At 42.0% G+C, this 26,521-nt stretch overlaps 2 protein-coding genes across 20 annotated transcripts in view; one reads left to right on the forward strand and one right to left on the reverse strand.

The window, feature by feature from the left end:
• Positions 1-3,428, forward strand: part of NSUN7 (NOP2/Sun RNA methyltransferase family member 7) — a 74,368-nt gene extending 70,940 nt beyond the window's left edge. For 3 of the 4 annotated variants that reach the window (XM_074992674.1, XM_074992673.1, XM_074992675.1), the window contains exon 12: positions 500-3,428. In XM_074992674.1, coding sequence (XP_074848775.1) covers positions 500-1,153 — 654 coding nt within the window. In that variant the 3' untranslated portion in view covers positions 1,154-3,428. The remainder of the gene's footprint in view (positions 1-499) is intronic. The other variant, XM_074992676.1, reaches the window with a different exon arrangement.
• A 6,438-nt stretch (positions 3,429-9,866) lies between these two features.
• APBB2 (amyloid beta precursor protein binding family B member 2) overlaps positions 9,867-26,521 on the reverse strand; it is a 300,231-nt gene continuing 283,576 nt past the window's right edge. For 7 of the 16 annotated variants that reach the window (XM_074992657.1, XM_074992658.1, XM_074992655.1 and 4 more), the window contains 7 exons: positions 24,969-25,083; positions 19,110-19,197; positions 18,702-18,779; positions 17,064-17,147; positions 16,328-16,443; positions 15,331-15,510; positions 9,867-10,047 (listed from right to left, as the gene is read on the reverse strand). In XM_074992657.1, the coding sequence (XP_074848758.1) occupies positions 9,880-10,047; positions 15,331-15,510; positions 16,328-16,443; positions 17,064-17,147; positions 18,702-18,779; positions 19,110-19,197; positions 24,969-25,083 (829 nt within the window). In that variant the 3' untranslated portion in view covers positions 9,867-9,879. The remainder of the gene's footprint in view (positions 10,048-15,330; positions 15,511-16,327; positions 16,444-17,063; positions 17,148-18,701; positions 18,780-19,109; positions 19,198-24,968; positions 25,084-26,521) is intronic. The other 9 variants (XM_074992665.1, XM_074992664.1, XM_074992668.1 and 6 more) reach the window with 3 other exon arrangements.

Raw genomic sequence — 26,521 nt, forward strand, 5'->3', positions numbered from 1 at the left:
TAGCCCATCACACTCAAGCATTGAGGCTCATTGACAGGCATTTTAAAATGGAGTGTAGGTATATCCTAAGGCAGTGTTTCTCAACCTTGTTTTTTCTTAATAAAGTACCCTTTTAAAAAAATAAAATTATAAGTACCTGCAGTGCCTACATTTTCAGACACACAAAATTTTTCTCTACCCCTGCAACACATTTGTTTAAAAAAGTTAATTGCGACTTGTTGGTTGGAAGAAATTGCCTATAGGCAATAAACTTGCCATCGTATTTATGCTTGTGGAAGGAGGATAAATAATAAAATTAGATGAACATAAAATACATCACATTTTTCTATTTGTCAAAAAGGTTGAGGAACACTGAGTTAATGTAGCCTGTGGCAGAGCTCTGAGTAACACCAGGGGTATATATACCCTGGTTGAGAACCACTGTCCTAAAAGATTAAAATAGTCCAAGTGCCTAGCTTGATTGTGTAGTTTAGCTCCACTAAAGTTTCTCTAATTTCAGAGGGAGCCAGAGCAAGTAATGTCTGTAAAAGATATTTTGGCTCGTGCTGCAGCAAAGGGACTACTAGAAGGTCTTGACATAGGAAAATCATCAAAAAGAGAAGAGAAAAGGAAGAAAAAGTCAAAAGTAACACATCAAAGAAATATTTCTAAGGACAGCATGGTACAAACAAATATTGTGGAGTTCCTGAACAGAGAAATCGTACCTAGTAATACTAATTCTGAAGTTTTACCAATGAAAGTAATCAGTGATGTTCCACAAAAATATGTGAACCAAACAAACAGTTCCATTCAACTGAAAAAAATAACCAAACCCATCTCAAACTCATCCCTTCCAGGACTGCTGAAGAACACACCCAATCTATCATCTATGAGTAAGGTGTTTGAGAGACGGACACAGGTTAGAAAGCCACGGGTGGAAGATAAAATGGTTGTATTGAAACCAGTGGAGATAGTTCTGCCTCCAGTAATGGTGCCATGCTTCAATCCCCAAGGAAACAAATTTCAGATTTCAGCTCAACATTACTACTATCGCTGGACTGGAATAAATAGCTCAGCACATGACTTATTTATACCTTCTTTATCCAAAAGAGTGAACAAATCAAAAGAAACCTTACCTTCGCCTATGGTTAAGCATCCTCGACCATGGATTTGAAGATGGACTTTTGTTCATAGTTATTTCTTCAAAGTTGGAAATAATATTTCTATAATGGTAGACATTCCTATGTAAGTTAATTCACACACTTACACCCTGCTGGCATTTTATCTTTGCAGGACTCTATTTACCTTTAGGGAACATTTATAATTAGTATTTTTCATGGCTATTATGGAAGTAGCAAGGGAGCATTTTGTAAGTGTCTTTATTATGTAGCTGTTTCAGTCCAGTTATTACTCTATGTGCATTTTGCCACTTGAATGCAACATCTACACTAGATTATGCAAATCCTTAGGGGGTTGTATAACTAATTGCCAAGCAGTAGAATGTGACATTGAAAACGTCTTCTGTCTACACCTGTCTGGGCATACTAAATCTTAAAAGTAATCTTTGCAAGTTTTGCTTAGCACCATTAAAGTTCACGTAGCAACAGTGAAATTAAATGGTTGGTTGAGCTTACAGTTCTCCACTACCACTAACCAATTGTGTCATAATTTATGACCATGGATATGGGAGCAAAGCATCAAAATTGTAAGTCAGACCATTTTCTCTAAAAATGGATATGTATTTTTCACATGCCTACTGTTTATGTACTTATTTTGAACATTTTGTGCATGTATCTTGGGAACACACAAATACCCCAGTTCAGTTTGTTTTTAAAAAGCAGCAGAGAAAATTTTGTTAAAAAATGTTGAATAGAAAATTTCGTTTTAAAACTAGACAGGTATAGTGATACTAAAATGAATTCTAATTTATAATCTGATATGTCTCCCTGCTGCCATGGTTTATTTTAAAAAAAGGAGATCATTCAGCCTAATGGCAGTTCATAGAACAAAGCTCAATTTCTGCTTTTCACAAAACTGCTTTCTATTAGTGGTAAAAATTCATACATGGTAATACTGCTTCTAATTTTTCATCCTTGGCAGGTGACGGATGTCAAGCAAAATAGGAACACTCAGTCCCAGTATAGGAAGCTTTTTTGATTTTGCTGATTTTAACAATTTCTTTGGAAGCATTCAAAATGGTTGATTTGGGTGGTTGAAGATGAAAATGATAAATAGCATTTCTATAGTAATATGTAAAGATCAGTTTGCAAGTTAAACTAAAGCTCATTGTAGACATTACGTTCACTGTCAGTCATTTTCTATGTAAGTTTAAGAGATGATTGCATTTTGCTATATACACTGAGCTGTCAATCTATTAAAACACAGTATAAGCTTTGTTATCTAGCATGTTCGGGGAAAATGGGGATGCTGATTAACTGTTAACCGGAGTAAGAGTAGGAGAGGTAAGGACTGAGGCTGGGAGTATAGGGTCAGGAATGGAGGTTTTGTGGTGCTGAATCTGGGCAATGCTTACCTTGGTTGGCTCTGTGCAAGTGGGAACATCTCCCACTGCTAGGCAGCTGTGCACTCTGCCTCCAGCTGCAGGCCCTGCCCCACAGGTCCCATTGGCCATGGTTCCCAGACAAAGGGAGCTGAGGAGTCAGTGCCCTGGGTGGGGCAGGGCTGGGGAAGCACATGACACCTTCCCTGGGTATTCCTTTACTGAGGTGCAGCAGGGACTTGCTGCTACTTCCAGGGAGCCACACAGAGCTAAGTAGGGAGCCTGCTAGGCCTGTCCCAACCAGACTATAAACTAGGCTTTCCACAAAAGATCAGAAACGCCAGTTTATATTTTCCTGATTGGTGAAGTGCTGGACAAACAGCTTTTACAGAATTTAACTCTGAGGAATCTAGAATTCTTATCTCAACTGAGTAGGTCCAGTGGAACAATTTCAGTTCATCTTGCTTTAAAAAATAAGGTTTTCCTAACAATAGGCCATCTGAACTTTCAGCGTTCATAGGTTTGCTCTGAAATTTAGTGTCATGTCAGAACTTTGATCTTACTAGCTTAAGCTACTGAACCCAACTAGTAACTTCAGAGGTATTACACAACATATTTTTGAATAGGATTGGGTTATAGGTTAACTTTCTATCAATCAGAGATATAATTTAAACCAGAAGTGTGCACTTCATACATATTAAAAGTAAGATTTTTCCCCCTACTTGGGCCCATTGTATTGGTACCTGTACTAAGGTGCTCTCAAATAAAAGTAGGACATATTAGTGCATCTACATTCCATGGAGAGAATTTCAAGGAGAGAAACAGATAAATGTGCCTATTTTGACGATGGTTTGATTCAACAGAGGAATAAGCAAAACTGGTTTTTAAAACCTCCAAGACACAATACAAAGAAGGGAATCTTCAACCAGTACGACATACATTATATCACTAGTATCCAATATATGGCCATTGAGGCTAAAATTTATGATTATAAAATAAATATGCTGCCTGCCATTTTTAAACAAGTTTTTTGCATTGCTCTGGAGATGGTAACTGCTTTTCTTGCAGGCCTACCAGGAGTCTCAATATGACCTGAAAGCACTCAAAGCTTTACCCCCTGCAGCTGCTCAGTGAGAAGGCAAGCCCATTTCTGCACTGCAGGGAAAAAAAAAACAGCTGCTCAATGACTTGTGTAGAACAAGAACTCAAGTACTTCTGCTGCAGTCTCCAGAAACACCTAGCAAAAGATGGCTTTCCTGTCCAACAACCCAGACGGGGAAAAAGTGAAACTAAGTGTGGAACCTTTCAAAACACCCTCATTCTTTGCACCAATCCTCACACCAGTTAGAGGAGAAGGAGAGGGTCTAACTGAATTCCAAAGTAGGAAAGGGAAAATTTCTCTCACTGGTAAACAGAGAAAAGAAAAGGAGTGAGAGATACAAAAATGAGAAACCAGTGGTCATAAAAGGAGAATTTTCCATCCTGAGTGCTGCGGAACATGTTTACCAAAAGAAGTAACACTATTGGCTAAAGAGTTGGTTAATCTAGCTTTGAGCTGCTCACCCATTACCCCTCATTGTAAGTAAACGTAGGAGTAGCTTTGGCTCCATATTCCCAGCCTCACTGGTCAAGAGTAAACAGATCCATGAAAGTGGGTGAACTTCTGCTTCCCAGCTGCCAGGAGAGAGGAATTGTAATTGAATCACAATTCACTCTCTGGTCTCTTCCTATGCAGGTGTAAGGCTCCAGGCTTGAGTCCTGTGCTTAAAAAGGAAAAAAAGCAAAACCAAAATGACACCGTTTCAAAAGCATAGTTCACACTGAGGCTGAGGAGAGATGCTACAGTTTAGAAAAGGGACTAGAAAATACAAAGGGAAAACTGAATAATGCAAAGAGTGTGGTAATTAAAAGATGCCAGTTGACAGTCAACATCCCAGTTGTATTCGCGTGGGGGGTGGGGGTATAGCACATTCCTTCCTTTCCATCTGCTGTCTGACCAATAGGGCTCATGCTGATCAAAGATTAGATTTCCATGACTGTTTCAGTCTCTCCCGTCAGTGTCCAAGAGCCAGCAGTGATCAATATGATGGTAGAGAACAATGTGCTTCACAAACCACTTTATATGAGCTAATGGCAAATTTTATGTATTCCCACATTGACCCAGAATTCCACTAACATCGTGCAAGTGAACAGCTATATAGGCCATTAACTAAATCTTTAAAACAGACAAGTTCTGACTTCCTCCCTCCCCATTATAAATATGCTTTCTATAAACAATTTATATTTTAAACTATGTATTAGGGTGAATCATAGCACAACCTCTTCCTTCAAACTGGCTTAATATGTAGTCACTGAATAATTCCAAATAGGCATTGTCTCTCTCCTGAGCCATTCAATGCTTTGGTATCGTTTCTAAACAGTAAATACAGAGAGACTATCTCCTTCTCCCAGCAAGTTTCGGTCGCAGGAACTTAACTGATTTCCAAACTTTATCAACTAGTGACAAGTGAGTCCAGCATTTTAGGCATCTAAATTTATTCTCACAACAGATTACATTTTAATATGGTCAACAGGAAAAAAAAAATTTTTTTTCAGTGTCATCTTCTGCTTTATATAACACTGAGCTCAAACTGATAAACAATGTGCATTTTCCCTTTCTCTTTTGCAAATACTTAGATAAATCAAACCTTTGTGTAGTGACTGTAAAGCATGTTGTTAGCAAGATATTAAGAAAAGTAAGCCTGCACAGATAGGATGACAGTGTAAATCTTAAAGCTGTAAAGGCTGAGCCAGTATCAGCTACTAAAGTAAAAATAGCTCTGTTTTCCATGTGATTTACTAAGTTTTTATATCCCTGCTTCGTTGCCATTTAACATTTGATAAAATTTAAATAAAAGGGATTTAGAAATCTTAGCAATTGATACCTTATAGTCATGATAATTTGTTATTCCATAGCTTTATATCCTGCAACTTGAAGGAAAGACTTTTTTCGAAAAGATACAAGTGGCTCTTCACACAATGTTTATCACTAAGAACTTGTACTGTAACTGGAATCAAAGTCCTTTCATGCAACCTGTAGGTGGTTCTTAAACCTTCCCCCCACTTTAAATGAAATCATAAGTGGTTTAAATAAAAAACTAAAACTTAAAAAAAAAAAAAGGGCAGCAAGTCAAGGGAAAGGCTTTAAGCTATAGACCTTGTGCATGTGGCTATAAATTTCCTTGCTTTTACAATGGAGCATACTAATGTGGTGGCCTGTGATATCTACCTCTAACTTGTTGCATTTATAAAATAAGAGGAATTAGATTTACACATTGTTTTGATATTTCTTCTACATACTCCAATAAAAATGTGACAACAAATAATTACAAAACCCACCTTTTTAGGCAACCTATAGTACATGGAGATTACTTAGCACTGGATATGTTGCAAGAGCATGTCCAGTAAAAATAGTACATCATAATGCAGGCTATTTCCGTAAAAATAGAATAAATAAAATAAAAATATTTTAAGCTATATTTAACAGGTTAATTCAAAAATGACATGAGACAGACAAAGCATAGTGCATGTCTACTTACAGAATCACTAGATATAAAGAATGCATAGTTAACTGAAGTGTCATTACAACATTAGGTGAAACTATAGCATTTGCTCTCATGCATGCACCAGCCATAATTTTTGGCCACGGCAGAAAGTAAGTCAACAAACAGTGTTTTAATATACTTGGGTTTTTTTTTACAAAATTAGGCCTTGATCCTGCAAACAGTTAGGTATGGGCATAATCTGTAAGACATGAGTCTTCCTTTTGAAGCCAGGGAGACTAAAGTGCTTATAAAGCACATGCCTTTGTTTTTGCAGAATCAAGGCCTTAAACAGGTAAAACAGGCAAACACTTTGTTTTACTAAGTATCCACAGATGACGTGTGACTTTGCAATACATTTCTATCCTTTATAATTTCAATACCTACTGCAACTGCATCCCTGACTCTATGTGCTTTGCTGCTGAAAGCAAGCTAAGTGTTCATGGACCTGACGACAGGAAATTGAACCAAATGACGTAGTGAATTAAAAACAGCTTTTTAAAATGACTATTTAATTACAAAGGGAGGTCCTGATCCGCCATCATGGAGCAGCATCAGCATCACACAGAAGCAGTGGATCTCCTATGGAATGTATTTATACTATTTAAAACTAATTGGAAATATGAATCTTGAGAAAATACCACACCGGAACTTTAAAAGGACATGGGCAAGGTATTTCCTGTAATTAACTGGCTGACTCCGGAGTGTGATAATGAATGCAGCATCTTACATCTCTAGATCACTGATTTTTTTACTATACTACAGAGTGGTGTGGCTAGCTGATGGCTGCTGATTACTACTGTGGGAAAAAATTGTATCAGCACCATTCCCAGTGGAAACCACTGAAATTGCTGTTGGTACCCATAGAGAGAGAAATGAGTGAACATGAGTGCAAGTTTCTTCTTGTAGCCTTGGTTCTCTGAACAGAGTTAATTTACATAAATACCTTGCTGCACAGGGACTTAAGCACTTGCCTACGTTTATGATTAGGCATGTGCTTCAACACCTTGCCAAACCGGGTCTGAGTGTTTTAGCTAAGTGTATATTACTGTGTTGTATGTTTGTTTTACAGTAAGGTCTCAGAGTATGTGAGGGTTCTGTTCTGCGTGCCCTCGCGTAAACCCAGATTTCGCATAAGTGGCAGTCCAGCTTTTTCCCTGGCAGAACATGTTTTCTGCAGCCAGGGAAGTAACAGAAAGGTAAGTCCTGGGTTTTGGGGGGGGGGTGGGAGGGAGTTGGGGCAATGGGAGGTGAGCAGTTGTGGGGGGAGATAAGCCTGGGGTGGGTTAGGGCTGCAGGGGACTGAAGTTGAGCTGGAGCTGTGCATAGGGGTGGTGAGCTGGAGCCCTGCTCTGGTAGTGAGGCTGGCCACGGAGGGCAGGGACGGGCAAGCAAGGGGTTGAGCTGGAACCAGAGCTGGGTGCGGGTGATGAGCTAGCAGCAGGGTTGAACCAAGGGGGTGTGGTGTTGAACCAGAGCCACGCGTGGGTAGTTTAACTGGGAGGGAGGCTGAACCGGGGGGAGGGGTTGTTGAACCAGAGCCGCGCAGGGTGGGGGCAGGCAGCTTGAACCAGAGCCATGTGTGTGCAGCTTAAAAGGGGTAGGGAGGATGGAACCAGAGCCACGTGTAAGTGGTTTGCACCAGCACAGGCAGTTGAAACTGGGGTGGGGCATGGGCTGGAGCCATGCGTGAGCGGGGGGTGAGCCAGAACCAGGCGTGGGCATCCAGGGTGAGCCGAAGCTGCATATGGGTGGTGAGCTGGCAGAGTGCTGAACTGGGACCAGGGAGGTTGAGCTGGAGTCATGCCTGAGGGGTGGTGAGCTAGAGCCAGAGGCGGGGGTTGGGGATGAGTAGGAGCTATGCACTGGTGGTGAGTGAAGTGGTGGGTGCTGAGCCGGGGCTGTGCAGAGCCGGGTGTGTTGAGCCAGGGAGTGGGGAAGGAGTTAAGAGCAACTGGAAATCGCGGTGCAGGGTTTACGACAGGAATCAGTCAGACGCATAAGAGCGGGGTTGTGTACTCTGAGTTCACATACTCTGAGACCTTACTGTAGTGCCTAGAGGCCTTACTCAGCCAAGTCAGAGCCCCATGGCAGGTACCAGTTAGGTACTGAGGATTTCAGGGCACTGGCTTCTCAGCTGGTGTATCCTTCTATACCAGCTGAGTATCAGCCCTTCATTTGCCAGTATGGTCACATTTCTTTTATGCCAAGTTCATTTTAATTTTTTTAATTGTCCATAATTCCTTTATAAACTCAAAGCTGAAACTGATCATCATTGCTTTGGCCCTTGTATTTACAGCCTGATTTGTCTGTTACTGGGATAGCAACTGCCATCAATGTGAAAACAGAAAATACACAACCATTCACATAACGCAAAAGCCTCTAGTGAATAGATATAAAAGGAAAGCTAGGTCAAATGCTGGGCCTATCAACCTTGACAATGTCCCTTTAGAATTACAGTGTCAGCAGACCCAGATTGTTCAGTCTTTACAGCAAACATCTCAAACAGACGCAGAAAAAAATTAACACATGGTAAAAAGACTGCAAAGTTCCATTTCTATTGTAGTACCAACCTACAGTTGTAATAAGACAGCGGGCAAGAAAAGAAAAGAAAAAGATAAGCATATAGGTGCATTCAGAGCTTAGCACAATGTATGCTTTTAAGGGGCAGTACTGCACAGTAGTGGACCAAAACAGTTAGCTGGAGCTTTAGGAGCAAAAGCACTGAAATCAGATTACCCTACGCATAGTCCCATCATATCAGAGAACAGATATATCATTCCTTTGAGAGCTGCAACAGAAAGGGCATTAAAGTAAAATTAAGCTTCATCATGGTAGAAATGAGGACAGGTCTGCACACAAAAATGTGATAGTCCTTTCTCTGCATCTCATTTAAATATTAACTCAGCACCAAACTCCAAATGAAAGAACTGTGTGATCAGGTCTTCAGTTGCAAGTTTGCACACAGAAGGAGTAATATAGGGAAAATGTGTAGCTTTGTAGTTTGTGCCATAATCTAACAGTTCTGAATAGGTCTCTCTTAATTCTAAATGGTGGGAGCCCACAGTTAAATATGTCACATTTCTGCTGCACCATGTAGCATTTTCAAAACTAGATTTAACAGTTCCTAGGTGAATTTGTCTGTTTTAGGGTGAATTACTCAAAACTCTTCTCCAAAACAACAACACATAAGCAGTAAATGAGTATGTTCATGATGGTTCAAAAGCATGTCAGGCAAAGTAATAAAGTGGTTTCTAAAACAATGCCAACACACATTTTAAAACTCACTAACAGGTGCAGTTTGTAAAAATAAAACTTGGTGTTTATACTACTGTAATTCAATGGTAACTAATACTTGGTACCTACTCCAGTGTTGAAAACAGGGCGAAGTGCTGTAAGATTTAAGGGTTGCTTGTGACAAATCCAGCTCAAGAAGATGGTGAAACTATAATTCAGACATCATTCACTCCAAGGATTTTAACATTAGTTTGCAAGGAGGGACGTGGCCATATTCTTTTTGCGTATGAATTTAGGTAATGTTCATAATATTTACAATCAGAAATAGACCTTCCACTGCTCATGATGTAACTCACTGACAGCAAAAAAAAAAAAAAAATTATTCATGCGTCTTTTCATATCACATGATGATGGCAAGAACGAGAGAACATGCCTGTCTAACATTGTTTTGATAAGGATAAATTCTTTGAAGACAAAGCATCAGCAATTTAAAATGGAAGGTCGAACATCATCAGGTCATTTTCTTTAGCGTGCCTACTGTATCTTCAATTAAGAGTTACAAGAATCCTTTCCCTTGGGCAGCTACGGCATCTCAGAAACAGGGCGTTTCTGTTTTAAAGTGTCAATAAGGGACAAGACTCCTCGTTTGACATTAGTTGTGACTCTTCTGGTCATCGAGTCTGCAGGAGGAGGGGGTGGCCGAACTTTCTGTGAGGGAGGTCTGGCTACCAAGCACTTCTGATATCGCAACTGCAACAAAGCAAACATGTTCCGCAATGGTTAGTGTAGTTCAGTAGTTTCACAGAGGAGGCAGAAATTCACAACTTTTTGCTTATGTATAAACTCTGCCTTTGAACTTGCATTCTGAAGTCGGAGGGGTGTGGAGGAGGCTGCAAAGCTCAGCTGTTCACACATCTGCTTCAGGCCCAGGCTGCAGGGGCTTTAACACCACCAGGCAGAGAGGCTCCAGGACTCCAGCTCCCAGAGGGGCTGTGGGACTTCAGCCCAGGGCCCTGTGAGTCTACCACTAGCCCCATTTGGCAGAGTCCCTGAAACCTGTTTGCAGTCCTCCCCTGGTTGAGAACCACTGCTGTAGGAGTGAAGAGATTCATTGTTTAACAACTGATTCCAGTATCTTTCCAGGTATCAAAGTTAGCCTGACTAATCTATAGGTCCTCTCTTCCCCCTCCTTTTATAAGATAGATGCTGTGTTTACCCTTCTCCAGTTCTCTGTCCCCTCCATGAGGTCTCAGTGATAACGTCTAATAGTTTAAAAATACTTTAATTAGTTCCTTAAGTGTCCTAGGATACAATTCATGAGGAGCAACTGACAAATACATTTCACGTTATCTAAATATTCTTTCATCTGTCCCTTTCCCTATCTGGGTGTGCACTCTGTCTCCCTTTTGGTTAATATTAATTGTTAATGCATCCAGTCACAACTTTATTATTTTTTATTATTTTTTACGAGAACCTGAAGCAAAATGGGAATTAAACACTGGTGCCTTCTTGCTGTCATTTGTTATAAGCTCTCACTCCCCAATAAGTCGTGGATGTACACTTTCCTTCTTCTCTTCCTAGTGAGTGTACTGAACTTCTTCTTACTGCCCTTTTATGTTCATTGCTCCGTGTAACTCAGACCTGGTCTACACCAGAAGCTTAGGTCGATGTTAGCTGCATTAGTTCAATTTTCTTAAAAATGAGTCTATATCACCAAGCTTGTTCCACTAACTTTAAGGGCTGTTAAGGTTGATTTTGGTTCTCCTGCTTTTAATGAGTAACTCTAAATGCCACCTTGCACAATTCACTTTAGGGTTATGCATACACTGCTGTGAAAGTCAATCTTCTTGGCCTCCTGGAGATGTTCCCCAGTGTAACTGTTGTGCCTAGCACTTTCAGCTCTGCTGCTCTCCAGGTGCACAGGAAAAGGCCTGTGAAAGTTTGAATTTCATTTCATGCAACACCTAGGATGCCCAGCAATGTTGTGTGAAAATAATAGTGCTGAGGCAGGCGTACCAGAAGACAAAGGAGGCAAACAGACCATCTAGGTTATTGCTGCAAAAATGCCACTTCTGTGAGCAGCGACATGGGATTCTAGGAGGCAGCAGAACTCAACCACTGTCCCAAAGCTGTACATGGGTACCTCCCAAGAGGTTCTTCAGGCAGCCTCTGGCAACAGTGGGGAGGATATGAGAAAAGAAGAGGAAGAGGAGGAGAAGCTCAGCATGTGAATGGAGCAGCTGATCTCACCAGCAGGACCTTTCCTTAACTTTGGAGCCAATCCTTTCCTCCCAGGACATATTGCTGCCGGACCCTGATGTCAGGAAGCACGTCTGGTGAGTTCACATTTTTAATCATGCTACAAGTGAGTTAACGCAGTTGGGGATGATCTGTGTTGGCCTTTTTAACCTACGTATCTAGGGCTCCCTGGAACAGTTTCTTAGTGTGTCTGAAGATAGAGCAGGAATCCTCCCCATACATTTTTATGAAGCTCTCATAAAGGAACTCTCATCCTCCTCACAAGATTTCTGGGGAGGCATGTCTTATTCCAGCCTCCCCAGTAGCACACATTTCCACACCAAGTTAGCAGTAAGTATCTGGTGTTCTTGCCACACAAAATATTCCAGCGTTAGGTTCAGGTTTTTGGCCACATTCAGTCAGTATTCACTCCTTATCTGTCTGCGTGATTTGGACAAGACTGATATTGCGCATGACAAGCTGGATGAAGCAAGGGAAGCTATGTAACATACCACTGAGGGAATCCACCTCTATTTGCTTATCCCCAATGAGGCATGATATGAGCCACACACAACGCCCATTCGCCTTTGCCCACTCCTACGGGAAGGGAAAGTTGCGCTCTCCCAGTGCACACCAAACACATGCGAGCTTTTGCCCTGGCCTGCCACCACATCACTATGGCCCCTCTTTGCAAAAACAGACACTTGCACAGAGGCAGGAGATGCTATTTACAGACAAAGTATCACACGTGGGCCGTGTCTACACGTGCACGCTACTTCAAGTAGCGGCACTAACTTCGAAATAGCACCCGTCACGGCTACACGCGCCGGGCGCTATTTCGAAGTTAACTTCGACGTTAGGCGGCAAGACGTCGAAGTCGCTAACCCCATGAGGGGATAGGAATAGCGCCCTACTTCGACGTTCAACGTCGAAGTAGGGACCGTGTAGTCGTTGCGCGTCCCACAACTTCGAAATAGCGGGGTCCGCCATGGCGACCATCAGCTGAGGGGTTGAGAGACGCTCTCTCTCGAGCCCCTGCGGGGCTCTATGGTCACCGTGGGCCGCAGCCCTTAGCCCAGGGCTTCTGGCTGCTGCTGCGGCAGCTGGGGATCCATGCTGCAGGCACAGGGTCTGCAACCAGTTGTCAGCTCTGTGTATTTTGTGTTGTTTAGTGCAACTGTGTCTGGGAGGGGCCCTTTAAGGGAGCAGCTTGCTGTTGAGTCCGCCCTGTGACCCTGTCTGCAGCTGTGCCTGGCACCCTTATTTCGATGTGTGCTACTTTGGCATGTAGATGTTCCCTCGCAGCGCCTATTTCGATGTGGTGCCGCGCAATGTCGAAGTTGAACATCGACGTTGCCAGCCCTGGAGGACGTGTAGACGTTACTCATCGAAATAGCCTATTTCGATGTTGCTACATCGAAATAAGCTATTTCGATGTAGGCTTCACGTGTAGACGTAGCCATGGTTTCACAACAGAAGCAAAATCTCTTACCATGCCAGCCAGCAAAAAAAGTCAAGCTACTCCCTTAAGATCTCTGTGCTATATCTGCTGTATAGGGCCACTTAAAAGTATATTTTTGGCCTTGTATGTGACACAGTCCTACTATATTGGATGTTCTCTCATGAGATTACCTTATGCATGTATCTCCTCTCAAGTCTGCCCTTCACTTTTTTGTTAAAGCAGGTGCAACTGCTCTGTCCCTTCCTCCCAGCCCTTGCAGCTGTTTGGATCTAGCTGAAGGCAAAAATGGACTCGGGATGTTACATTCCTTGAGCAAATGCAATCCACCTCCACAGAAGTTTTTGAACCCTCACTTGGGATAAGGTTTAACTGCATGGAAGAGAATGATGCTGCAGGAGAGGACGATGGAGCATAAGGAGAGGCAAATGGAATGTGAGGGGAGGAGAACGTGCAGGGAACAAAAGCCAAGACCCAGGAGGCTTGAGACTCTTGGGACAGCAAAAGAAAAAAAAAACTGCTGAGAAGTAGTCATGAGTCACAGGAGCAAGTGGTAGATTGGGTCTCCAAGGATAACTATTGACATCTCTACATCTCTAATGGTAATCTTCTGGTCTGGGAAGAAAGTCCCATCCTGCAGCTTTCTGTAGAGACCAGAGTTCCTAAAGATGCCTGCATCATGCACCTTTCCCAACCTGCCCACGCTGATGTTAGTGAAATGGCCCTTGTGATCCACCAGCACCTGCAACACCATTGAGAAGTACCTCTTGTGGTTTATGTACTCTGTGACAAGGTGGTCAGGTGCAAAAATAGAGATGTGCATTTCATCTGTTCTCCCACCACAGGAAGGAAACCCCATCATAGGAAAACCATCCACTATGTCCTGCACATTTCCCAGAGTCACTATTCTTCATAGCAGAAGGATATTGATTGCCTTGGATCACAGTAGCTCCCACAGTAAATTTATTCACTCCAAAATGATTCCCAGTTGATCAGTAGTTATCTCGCATTGTAAGCTTCCTCAGGGTTATTGGCATTCGTTTTTCAGCTCTCAGAGCTGGTCTCATTCTTGTACTGCTGCACACCAGGGCAGGAGAAAACAATTTGCAAAATTCCATGGAAGTGGCCTCACATATGCAAAAGTTTTGTAGCCATTGCTGATAGTCCCATAGCTGCATAACTATGCAGGTCCCACCAGTCTGTGCTTGTTTCACGGGACCAAAACTGGCATTCCACTGTGTGAACAAGATCAACTGCTGTCAGCATCTGCCAGTTACTCCACTCCAGTGTTTCATCCATGTCTGTATTTGTGGCCTCCTCACATTCTTCTTCCCTCTGGAGGATCCTGGCAAGGCTCTGCTCATACTGTAGCATAATGCACAAGGTGCTCATAATACTTGCTACAACAGTTTGACGCAGAATGGAGTGCACATTTGCCTTGCTGTGGCATCTGTACAGATAACCAGTGAAAAAATGGTGCATAAACATTGTTTGCCATTTCTTTCAAGCAGGAGGGAGAAGTGCACTACGGGAAGCCGATGCAAAATACCCAGAACCACTTTTTGTCCCATTAGACACTGGAAGCATAACCCAGGATGCAAGGGGGCAGCAGAAAACTGTGGGATAGCTGCCCACAGCACATTGTTGTCAAAGTCGAAGCTGCTGGCCCTACTGGGGATGTACTCTGTCGAACTCATGCACAAAATGGGGACATGCAGCATCTGCTTTACAAAATAGAGTGCTAAAAAACAACCTTAATATATTCAACCTAGTCTCGTGGTGTGGATGTACCCTCGTTTTGTGCCTACACGCGTATAACTATTCTTTTATATTCATCTTAGCAGTATGTTCATGTTTTCTATTTTTGTAGGATTCCTTTTTTATTTTTGGGTAATTAATGAGCACCTGATGGAGCTATATTGTCCTTTTACTATTTTTTGTATCTTTCCTTCACAGTGAGATAGTTTACTGTTGTGCCTTTAAACTGCTGTTCCAGACTCCTTTTTCCCTTTAACTTTCTTCCCATGAGTTCTGAGTTCGTAGTACTCTAGCTTTTTGAAGTCCACTATCCTTATGCTGCTGCTCTCACTCCATCCTCTCTCTAGAATTGTGAAATCTATAATTTAATGATCACTTTCACTGAACAAGGCATGGTTGCTTTAGGAGCATTATTTAAATTCTCAGAAATTTATTTATTTATTTTGCATTAAAGATAAGTTTTTGCATTTCTTTAAATATTATAGGGCTTTAACATAATTGCAAATTTGGAATTATTATTATTTATAGAGTGAAAGAAAGCATTAAGCATTACACTTGTTTGAAAAAAGATCTCTTACCATACACGCAGCCTGAACTGCTTCTGATACATTCCCTGCATTTGGTTCACACCAAAAAACATGGCACTCAAAATGCTGGTTCCCTGTATCCATAATGAAGGCAAATGTATGGACATCTTTGCCCACTCCCATAAAGGACAGGAACCGAACACGACATTCCACCATGATTTGTTCTTCATTCTAGTTATGAAGCAATGAACACTCATTACTACAATGTACTCAGTACAACTTTTTCATATATTTCATGTATGTTTCTAAAATCACTGGTGAAACTGTAGCAGTTCTGCTAAAATCTTATTATTTATCTGTTCGGCATGAGCAATGAGTTATGTGCTGATTTCAAAGTATAAGCAGAAGAGAAAGATCATATTGATTGCTACTGGGCACACCACAGATTTCAGAATCTCTCAGTTTAAAAATGATAGACTGCGATAAGACTTTAAAAAAAAAAAATCCAACCCTTAGCCATGTTGAATGGGGGTTTTACCCTGGGGACACAGCAGCAGGGTGAAAAAGATCTTATCATTGTACTGGTCTTTTGAGAAATCACTTTATATTAAGCAGTAGCATGAAACAGAGACTGAAAGATTCCTTGCTTTTGCTAAACTGCAGAGGAGGACTGACCAGAGCTTACACTTGTAGTATCTGGGTCTCAAAAATGGCAGGAAAAGATCATGCTGATACTTATTTTTTATACCTGCTAAACATTTACAGTTATTTCTAAAGGCATCCTTTAAACAGGCAAATAAAATAGAACCTAACAGAAGTGACTGGTAAGAGCCTTCATATGCTGCACTTCAATATTAAAGCAGGAGTTGAAGCCCAAGATTTTTTTTAAATCACTAAGCTTACTGTACTAGAAGAAAATGTAAAATAAAACAAAAGAATAAACTCTAGTAGAAACTAAAATTCTGTTACAGATGGTGTTTTTCTAGCTGTCCGAAACTACTGGTAAAATTTTTGTTAACACATTCTTAACACATTGTTTCTGCCTTACTCTTTCATTGATGACTGTCACAGTAGCATCAGCAACATTCATTGTAACTGGCATCCACTTGTCTTTGCTAGAGGAAGCCATAAGGCTTTCTATGGCATTGTTCAGAGTATCCATACCTAAAATGTAGAAGGAGGGAGTATGGGATAAAAAAAAATACATAAAATGAGTCCATTAAAAAAACTAGAATAAACTATTACCTTCAGCTGGAAGCATAGAAAAGTAGTTGCTTTAGACTTAGCTACAAATGTTTTGATGGAGGGGGTTTAAGAAAAAAGGGCTAACTCATCCTATCCTTTATTTTCCTTTACCTTGTAAAAACAAAAGTAGTATCCACTCTCTTCCTAGGAGGCTTAAAACACTGCAATGGTTACTTGTGACATCTCACTCCAGTCCTATGCACTTACAGTTCCTTTCTGGCATCTTAATTGCTACAGCTGATGTTGAGGGAAGGCATTGCACAGGGCTTGTATCAGTGCCTTCACAAACATACATTCTGGCTGAGGAAGCATATTCCTGAGTGAGGCCACAGACAGACAGACCCATTCTCTTCCTATCTAGAGGCATCGTTCTGACTCCTGTGCATCAGGAACACGAGGAAAGAGCACTGATGTCTCCTTGCACTTTTCTCTACATCTTTCTGAGGGATTTTTCTCTGGCACATGTAGCCAGAATCTACACCTTTCAGATTTTACGTAAGTCCCTTCTAACATCAGTTAAGAACAATGGTGTTACATACCCACTGGTTTAGCTACAGGTAACATGCCCAAGTACTGCACATGGAACTTCTGTACCAGCTCTGTCTTTGGTGTTGGGAAATCTACTGCATGGGAAAAAAAAAAGGCTGCTTATCAACGTTCACAAGGAAGTAAAATATACTTTTACTGCACTTCAAGAGGAAACAGCTTACCAAGTAATTTTACTCTGAAAGTACTGTATTGATTAAAATAGATCTGCACTCTCTCTACATCACACGAGATGTTAACTGATTTCCAGGTAAATTAAGGAGGAAGATGAGACAACCTCCAATTCTTGTGAAGTAAAAACAGGGTTGTATTCAAACCATCAAGGTATAAGAAAATTTAGAAAACTTGCATGGATATGCCTTTAAAGTACACACATCCATACATGGCTGGTCTCCTATCCAGCACAGCCATGTAAAATTTGAACTCTAAGGGCTAGATCCACAAAGAGGACTTTAGCTCTGTGTTTCAATTCTCAATTTTGGGTGTCCTACTACCCAGCAGAGCCCATAGCCCTGAATTGGTGACCCAGGCTACAATGCATGGAGGAAAGTGAGGAGTCTGAGGGATTCTTCTACATGGCAAATTAATGCAAAGCAAGACAGGGTCTGAATCAGCTCACTGAACAGTAACTCACCATTTGGACACAGATGGATGTCCTGGATTGTCGCTAAGCATACTATTCTTTTAAGCAGTACAACATAAAGTGCATCCTGGAACTTTCACTGTGCACATTCACATGGCTTTCTACTGCGTGGCAAGCTGGAACACTTTAAATTCACATGCTGGCTTGCCAGCTGGAACACTTTAAATTCACATGCTGGCTTGCCAGGCACCAACTCACTGTGTTGACAAGTTCTAAGAAGATTCACAATAGTTGGTGTACCTAGCAGAGCCATATGAAGTAGCCAATAGGAAATGCAGAGGAGAAGGGTAGGACCTAAACTCCTCCCCTCAAAAGAAACTGGACATCTTCTGAGCTACATAGAAGCACTTATCGCCACTTTGGATTCGCAGCCATGAACCCTCTCCTGAAGTTAACAGCTGTTACGGATCCAGACTAACATGGCTACCCCTCCGATACTTGACTCCTGAAGTTAGGCACCTCAGTGCTGTTTCAAGAAAATGAGTAGCAATGTTCTCCCCTTTTACTCAATAGTGCCCAGCAGGTGGAGCACTGATCCAAGATGTGGAAGATCCCAGTTCAAATCCCCACTCTGACAGAGGAGAAGGGACTTGAACTGAAGGGCTTACTTTGTATGAAATGCTTAAAGAGTCACTGGAGCAGGGACTGGAACCTGAGTATTCACAGAGGGACCTTAGGCCACTCTTTCTACCTAGTCTATGACTATTTATAGTTTCACACAAAGTGGAATAGCTTCAACAGGAGAGACTGATTCCCTTTGTGAATCCAGCCCTTTGTTTTTAAGCCATGCCTATGAACCATATGCCAGGAGAACCTAATGTCTGTCTGAACAAAACCCCAGGAACAACATACAGGAGTGTGTTTAGATATTCAGCGCAGGCAAGTGGATTTAAAACATGCAGCTTGCATTAATTAAGTCTCCTAGACTGCTTTCAACATAACAATCATTGAACTAAGAAAAAGAAAGACAAAGGCATTTTTCTTTTACCAAACATTGAAGGATGCAGCAGATAGTTGGCTGGAAAATTTGCTTGCTCATCAGCCTTTGAAGCTTGCATGGATGCTGCTGAAATCCAAGAAGGGTTTAGATCTGCTAAAACACCTATGTATTCACGGAGTAATTGGAATATATTTTGTTTTTATGCATATAATTTCCACTACAGGGCTGGGAAATTCACACATTGAAAGAAACCAGAATAAGCAAGTTTTCATAACTGAGGAGAACTGTGTTAACACCAACATTGCCAATAAAAGTATTCTGTTGTGACATCATCACATACACTATCTAAAAAGATAGGGTTAGGCTTCCTATCAGGTGGATTTTTGTTAAAAACAATATTATTAAAGAACTTTACCTAAAATTGGACATAAAGATGTTAATTACAGCATACAGTACCTTGCAGGGGAACATCAAGGGTGACATTTGTCCGATCTTGTAAAGTGCTGCAAGCCACAGCTTTAGCATTCTTCCGTTCAGCCATAATCTGAAGATGGCCATAATACAATATTTTATAACATACAATACAGAAGTAACTTTGAGTATAAATTTACTCTCCTTACAACCCTAATCTGGGAGGTCTGCAATTACTCAGCAAAAAGCAAAATTCTGCAAAACTCTTTCAGTTTATTTACAATTCCCTATTTGTGGGATATAGAGCTACAAACATGTTCAACTGCTTTGTTGATTCAGGGCATAATTATTATTGAGGACTTGTCTACAAAAGGGGTTTAAACCACGCTAACTCACATTGTTTGGCCTGAATATGCCTGTGCGCACATAGCACAGTTCCTTAGAATGCACTAAGTCCACATTTATTGCATTTGCAAGCAGTGGAGTCTTCTTTCAAGTTGGATGCAGGCTTAGATAACACGATCTATTGCTAGTGCACATGCAGTGTTGCTTCACTGCTATCCCAGGTTGCTTTGCAGACATTGATGACTGACCCTGTGTGTGTCTCCATATGCATTCTAGTGTTCTGGGGTCAAAATGAAAAGATCCTCTCTCCATCATTTAAAAGCTGGTAGAGTGCCAGAATCAGACCATTTACTGCTGGGTTCCAATATATTGGTGTTACAGCAATATTACGCCAGCAGCTTTTACAGTGTCCCTCCATCAGCTCCTTGGTGCCATGTCATGCTGAGACTGTACATGTCATTGCCAGCCATGGAGAAGCAGCAGTGCAGTAAGCTCTTAGGGACCAGGCCAGGCACCAGAATAAAGATGTGTTTGCAGACAATTGCTAGACACTTGTCCACCAGGAGTCACAACTGGGATGTCAATGTCAGAAGAATCTGGGTATGGGAATATAACCTATTTATTTTTTGAGAAGCTGTATTGGATATTAAGCAATTACATGGGAATAAAGACAAAGGAGGCTGTGGATCCTGTGCACAGCCCCACTTCTTCCCCCTGCCTCCTCTGAGGATGAGCAACAGGAGTCACAGAGGAAGAAGACCTTGTGTAATGGCAATTACCAGGTATTGTCTTCGTCTTCGTCTTCCTCAGAGTAAGTGTGGGACAGAGTAGAACCATGGGAAAGTCTGAAACTCCAGAATTTCACTGGCTCACACTATGCATCCTACAACAGGCAGCAAGACAAATTCTGACATGCACACAGTCCCTCAGCAAAATAAAGAACCACAGGATTCTCTCAGAGAATGTCACATGCTTAGCATGCACCAACCCTCACCAGGCACACACAATGATCTGAACTGAAAGAGGACAGAGCCTTTATGTGTGCGTGCCATTGGTCCTAGTTTACATACAGTGAAGCACATTGCTGGTCAGGTTCCTGGCTTTTGCCTGGTTCCCAGGCCCCCTCCCAATCTGGAAGCCAGGTGCTGCTGCCCACCCAGCTTTCCCCAACTAGGGGAGCTGGGCAACCATACAGCCACAGAGCAGCATCTAGTTGTGCTTAACACGCATTAATGCCAGTTAAACACAACTTGAACTCGCTCATTTGGGAGTTTTACTGTACTGCACACCAATTAGGGTGCATCAACTCAGTGTGAACTAAACTCCCTCCTGTACACAAGACCTGAGTTAGCAGATTGTTTTCTTTAACCAAATGAACACTTCTCTCACAAAGTTATGCATACATCTTACACATCTGGCAACTCTGTGGCATCATTCCTACAATCCTGCCGCAGAAATACAATAGGCATATACCTGGGAAGTTGTACCCTTTAGCTACTAGAGACTGATGTGCTACCTGCTGAGCAGGCAGACGGACAGACAGACAACTCTCTCCCTGCTCTCTCTGCTTCAGTCCGAAATGGGGAGAGATGATGGCTGGAGGAGAAAGTGGTGGGGTCAGCAAGCAAAATGAGGGCCCCGTTTGGTCCAGGTTCTCACGGCCCATCCTTGCTAAACAGAGGTGCACTAGGTTTGCGCGAGCACTAAGTCTCCAGTTGCTAGAACAGATGCACTGCACACCAAAGCCCAGGAACTACCTTCTCAAGCACCCACGTCAGCCAGAACTCCCAGGCTTCATACAGTTCCATGGCCTACTTCTGCCATTTCTCAGAGCAGGGAATGCAGCACCTCACCTTAAAGTTACAGTTGTATGGAGTCAAATTTGAAGGTCAGAACAGACCTGCAGATCATTTAGTCCAGGCATGGGCAATAAGTGGCCTATGTTACAGATGCAGCTTGCCAGACAGGCCACCAGACTCTTTCTTTATCTGAGCTTCCATAAGTATATAGCTGTTCGCAGCTCCTGTGGGTATGCGGTTTGCCATTCCTGGTTTGTGCAAAATGGTGGCTTGGCCCATGCTGTTTCCAGGAAATGGTGAACCACAGCCAATGGGAGTACCTATGGATGTGCAGGTTTTAAAAAAAAAACAACAGCATCTGGTGGCCTACCAGGACCTAACCCTGGCAAATCACATACATCCCACCGGCCACTTATTGCCCATCCCAGTCTAGTCTGACCTCCTGTATATCACAAGCCAACACCCTTAGCTCCAACCCACCACCTAAAATAAATAAATAAAATAAGCCCAAAATACTAGAGCCCACAGGAGACTGGACTGTAATGTGCCACAGGCAGAGAACAGAAGGAACAAAGCTGCACCAGAGCTTGAGGTCCCCATAATGACAGGGAAAGAATTAAGCTAGACACATCCAGATAGTTCTGGAAAATGACCTGCACCACACATTCTAGAGGAAGGTGAAAACTCCCAAGCTCAATGTCTACCTGACATGGGAAAAATGACTTAACCTCACATAACTCACAACCGTGGATGTTCTCATTTTCCATATGGAAATGTCTAATTCTTTTTAACACCACTAAGCTCTTTTTAAAGTCTTTTATATAAACCTGTGGGACTCACTGCCAGAAGACAATTTTGTATCGTATTAGAAATAATTCCTTTCAGCAGATTTCTATGGCTGTTTCTACACAGGCCACTTCCTTTGGAAGTGGCATGCTAATACATGGAGTGAAAGATGCTAATGAGGTGCGAATGCAAATTCCTTGTGCCTCATTAGCATAACATCACATGATTTGGAGTCCGGAAGAACGGTCTTCCAGATTCCAAAATGCGTGGAGAAGCATGGTCCCAGAGAAGGAGCTTCCAGAAGGAAGTCCTTCTTCCGGAGGCCCCTTCTTCCTGAAAATTTTTGGGAAGAAGGGGCCCCCGGAAGGAGGACTTCCCTTTGGAAGCTCCCCCTTCCCCCCGCCAGAGTTGTGCTTCTACACAGCGTTTTGGAGTCTGGAAAAACGGTCTTCCAGACTCCAAATCACGTGACGTTATGCAAATGAGGCACGGGGAATTTGCATCCGCGCCTCATTAGCATCTTTCGCTCTGTGTATTAGCATGCCACTTCCAAAGGAAGTGGCCTGTGCGGAAACAGCCTATTTGTTAAATTTTTAGTTTCATTTGGATGCTCTTATCTTTTGCCAGTGGGCAAATGGAATACATTGATTTACAATGCCTTTCCTGTGCTCCTCAGCATGTGTACCTCTACATTAGCTTCTACAGTTATCACAGTTAGTACTCAGTTCCTCAACCAACCAAACTGCCATAGGTACCCCAACCTCCATTTGAGATTCATTTTAAAATTTTCAAAGTTGAAACTTCCAAGGTCTAAAACAGTAATTTAAAGATGACCCTCTCATCTTGCTGTCCTGCTGTATATATGCTGTATATCTTCTTTCCATCCTTCCTTGCAAGTAATTCCTTACACTATACAACAAAACACAGGGGTTAAATGCATGTTGTGCAAATCAGCACACTATGTAATTTGCATAAACATCACACAGAGCAGAACAAAATTTATCAACTATGTCTGCAGCATTTGTATCTCAAGGATGGCAAAGTTCAAGTCAAACTGTGTAGAAACGGCCATAGAAATCTGCTGAAAGGAATTATTTCTAATACGGTACAAAATTGTCTTCTGGCAGTGAGTCCCACAGGTTTATATAAAAGACTTTAAAAAGAGCTTAGTGGTGTTAAAAAAAGAATTAGACATTTCCACATGGCAAAGGAGAACATCCACGGTTGTGAGTCATGTGAGTTTAAGTCAAACTGACCATAAAAGAAAAGAGAAAGAAACCTCACTGGTTTTCATTTTCTAAGGTGAAAGAAATGTAGAAAGCAAAAACAAACACACCTCCAGACACAAAACATAAACTAGATTTTAAAACTTAAAATGTTAATAGGCGAAGTCACTGTTAATAAGATAGGAAACTAAACATGCATTTTATTTTGGACTTAAAATCAGGGGTGGGCAACATACTGCCTTTAGACTGGATCTGTCCTGCCACCACCCGGCAGCACAGTGGGAGCCTTAGGCAGGCCTTCCACCTGACACACCCCTGCACACCACTTAAAGCAGCCAGCTGTGGGGACCATGGTCATCTACCCTGCCCCCAGCACAATCTCACAGCTTCTGTTTGCTGGAAACTGTGCTTGCAGCGCAGGCTGCATGTGGAGCCCCTCTTCGCCTATGGCAGATGCTGTACAGAGACACACATGACCCCTTCACCTGATTGCTCTGAGCAGCACAGAAGGGCCTGATGGACAGGGAGACTGCACAAGGTTTCCTCTGAGCTGCTGGCCAGGAGCCACCTAAAGTAAGCACCTCCTGGCCAGAGCCTATACCTGGGATCCCACCCTCTACTTCCTAGGTCACAATCCAAACCCTATACACCCCATCCTTCATCCCTGCCCTAGGTCACAACTCCCTCCCAGACCCTGCACTAATCTTATACTCCTCCTTGCAAATCCTCTCCTGCACCCAACCTCCCCCCCTCCACATCCTGCAGCCCTACGGTACCCCAAAACCCTGCCCCAGGTCACAACCCCCTCCTGTGCTAGGTCACAACCCAAATCCCTGCACCCCATCCCAGACCCCAGACCCTCTTCTACACTGCTCCTCCAGGTCAGAATCCCCTCCTGTACCCATATCCCTCACCAAACCCTGCAACAGGTCACCACCAGTGTTCCCTATAAACTGTGAGCTTGTGCAGCCACTCAGAAGAGATTCAAATGCTGCCCAGCTGATTGGCAAAGCTAGTTGTTTGTTTCTGCTGGTGGTGCACGTTTGCACACCCCTTCGTGTGCATAGAAAAAAATTTGCAAGTGGATAGAAAAGATTAGAGAGAACACTGGTCACAACCCCTTCCCTCACCCACACTCCCTCCCAGGCCCTACACCACCTTCTGCACTTCAGCCCCATACCCCAAGCTCCCTTCTGCACCCAACTTCCAAAAACACTGATGACAGAGAAAAGTTTCTCTCTAATCTCTTTCAGTTACCTAATCTCATGTATCACCTGAAACAGAGAAAAGTAAACCTATATATCAGGAAACAAAGAGCAATGTTTTAGTTCAGAGTGTTGCTTTAACAAATTTTTAGGGTATTGCCCATAAGAACAAGACCATTACATCCAACAGCAAGGCTTAGCCATGACACTTTTCATCATTACAATTCGTTTACAATAATATTTATTACAACTTCCCCACTGACAATCCTACTACTACTTTTATTAGATAAAGCCTTTAAGCTCCATACACATTGGTCAAATTTATAACTGATAATGTGACCTTTAAATCTAAATGGTCATCTTCCCATAGTTTATTGATGTGACTTATGCTCCTTCTTTTACAAACTCTTACAGCTACACCATTTCTCATTGTTAGTGCCATAGACTAAGAGCATAAAGCCACCAAAATTAGAATGCTGGTTATAATAGCAGTTCTAAGCATTATTCACAAGGTTAATGAATGAGTTGTTATAATCCACTTGCCTTAGAACAGATTTCGTGCAGACTTGTTGCAATGGCTTTTGCAGGCGTGTCACATCGAAACACATGACATTTCAAAATCCTTGTGTCTCTGTCTCTTGCTACATAAGCAAAGTCTCTGTGCAGACAAAATGAATTAACATATTAGACAAAGTAGAATCTAAAAAAACAAATTCAGCTTTAATTTAAGAAGCATATGTCTGACTTGTCAGGGCATAAAATCAGTGCCTCTTCCAAAACGGCTACATCAACAAATATGCACTAACTTGGTATATCCATGGAACAGATCTCTGATGCTTACTCTATAAAGAGCTCATTACAACTTTCTAACACTGAAAACATGTTGCATTTATAAATCATAAATCCAACAGTAACTGTAGATGTATGAGAAAATTTTATTCTATAAAGACAGTTACAGAAAAAGGAACACAGAATGCTTTCCTGCAAAGATTCATATTCCACTTTTAAAATGACAGAAAAATGAGACAAGCACACAGCAAACTAGAAGGAAAGCTTTACTTCAAAGAATTACAAAATATTTAATATATGTGGACACTAATTAGAAATATGATTGCATAAGGGATACATGTGGCTGCTGAACTTCACTCACATTTAGTGATATTTCTCACGTTACTACTTGTACAATTGTTAAATAACTTTAACGCAAATACCCTGTAACAAAAAGATTGCGTGCATTACATTAAGCTCTGATACAGTATAGCATGGCTGTCAGAGTGCTGAAGTTCTTATTCAGCATAGAGCCATCCTGAAAAGCAAGCATTTCTATTTACCTATCTTACAGGTGAGACCCCAAGGGGCAGCTGGCCCTGCAGTGTTGTCAGATCATACAGCAGGATTAAGGGGCGGCAGCCACAATCCAGGCATATTGCCAACCACCTTTCTCTTAAGCCTTCCACCCACCTATGTTTTTCCCCTTCTTATCATTTTTCCCATTCAGCACATACAACCACTAGCCTTTGACACTCAGAGCACTTGACTACATTGTGCGGGTAGGGTTTTTTTGTTTTTGTTTTTTGTGGAAAATCCCCTTTTTTTCCAGAATAAACCCCTTGCATGCACACTGCAAAGTTTGTTATTCTGGAATAATAGGGCATTTAACTCAAAATAGTAACTCCAACAATATGAATGACGTTCTCTGACCCCTCTCCTTTCAATTCTGAAATTGACTCAGGGTGTATTAAGCAGAGGTAATTATGACTTAAATTGGGGCCTGCAGGGAGGCATCCCACCACAGCTCTTATTTCAAAATTGGGCTCTCTAGCATGAACACTCAATTTCGAAATGTTCTTGAAGAGTGAACGCTCTTTTCAGAAATACATTATTTCGATGTTAGAATAGCAAAATAAATTATTTTGTGAAAAACCCTGGAGTTTAGACATAACCACAGAGTCTGTTGACTCTGCGCCAACTGCATATTTCTCCCGTTCTCCACCCACAGCAAAATGGCTGACTAGAATTAGACAAGACAACTGCGAGCAGACTCCACACAGGCTGCATTCACTAGGCCCTAAATCTCTCAGAATTAAAGATTAATC

The sequence above is a fragment of the Carettochelys insculpta genome, chromosome 4, assembly GCF_033958435.1.
Source record: "Carettochelys insculpta isolate YL-2023 chromosome 4, ASM3395843v1, whole genome shotgun sequence".
Classification (NCBI taxonomy): Eukaryota; Metazoa; Chordata; order Testudines; family Carettochelyidae; genus Carettochelys; species Carettochelys insculpta.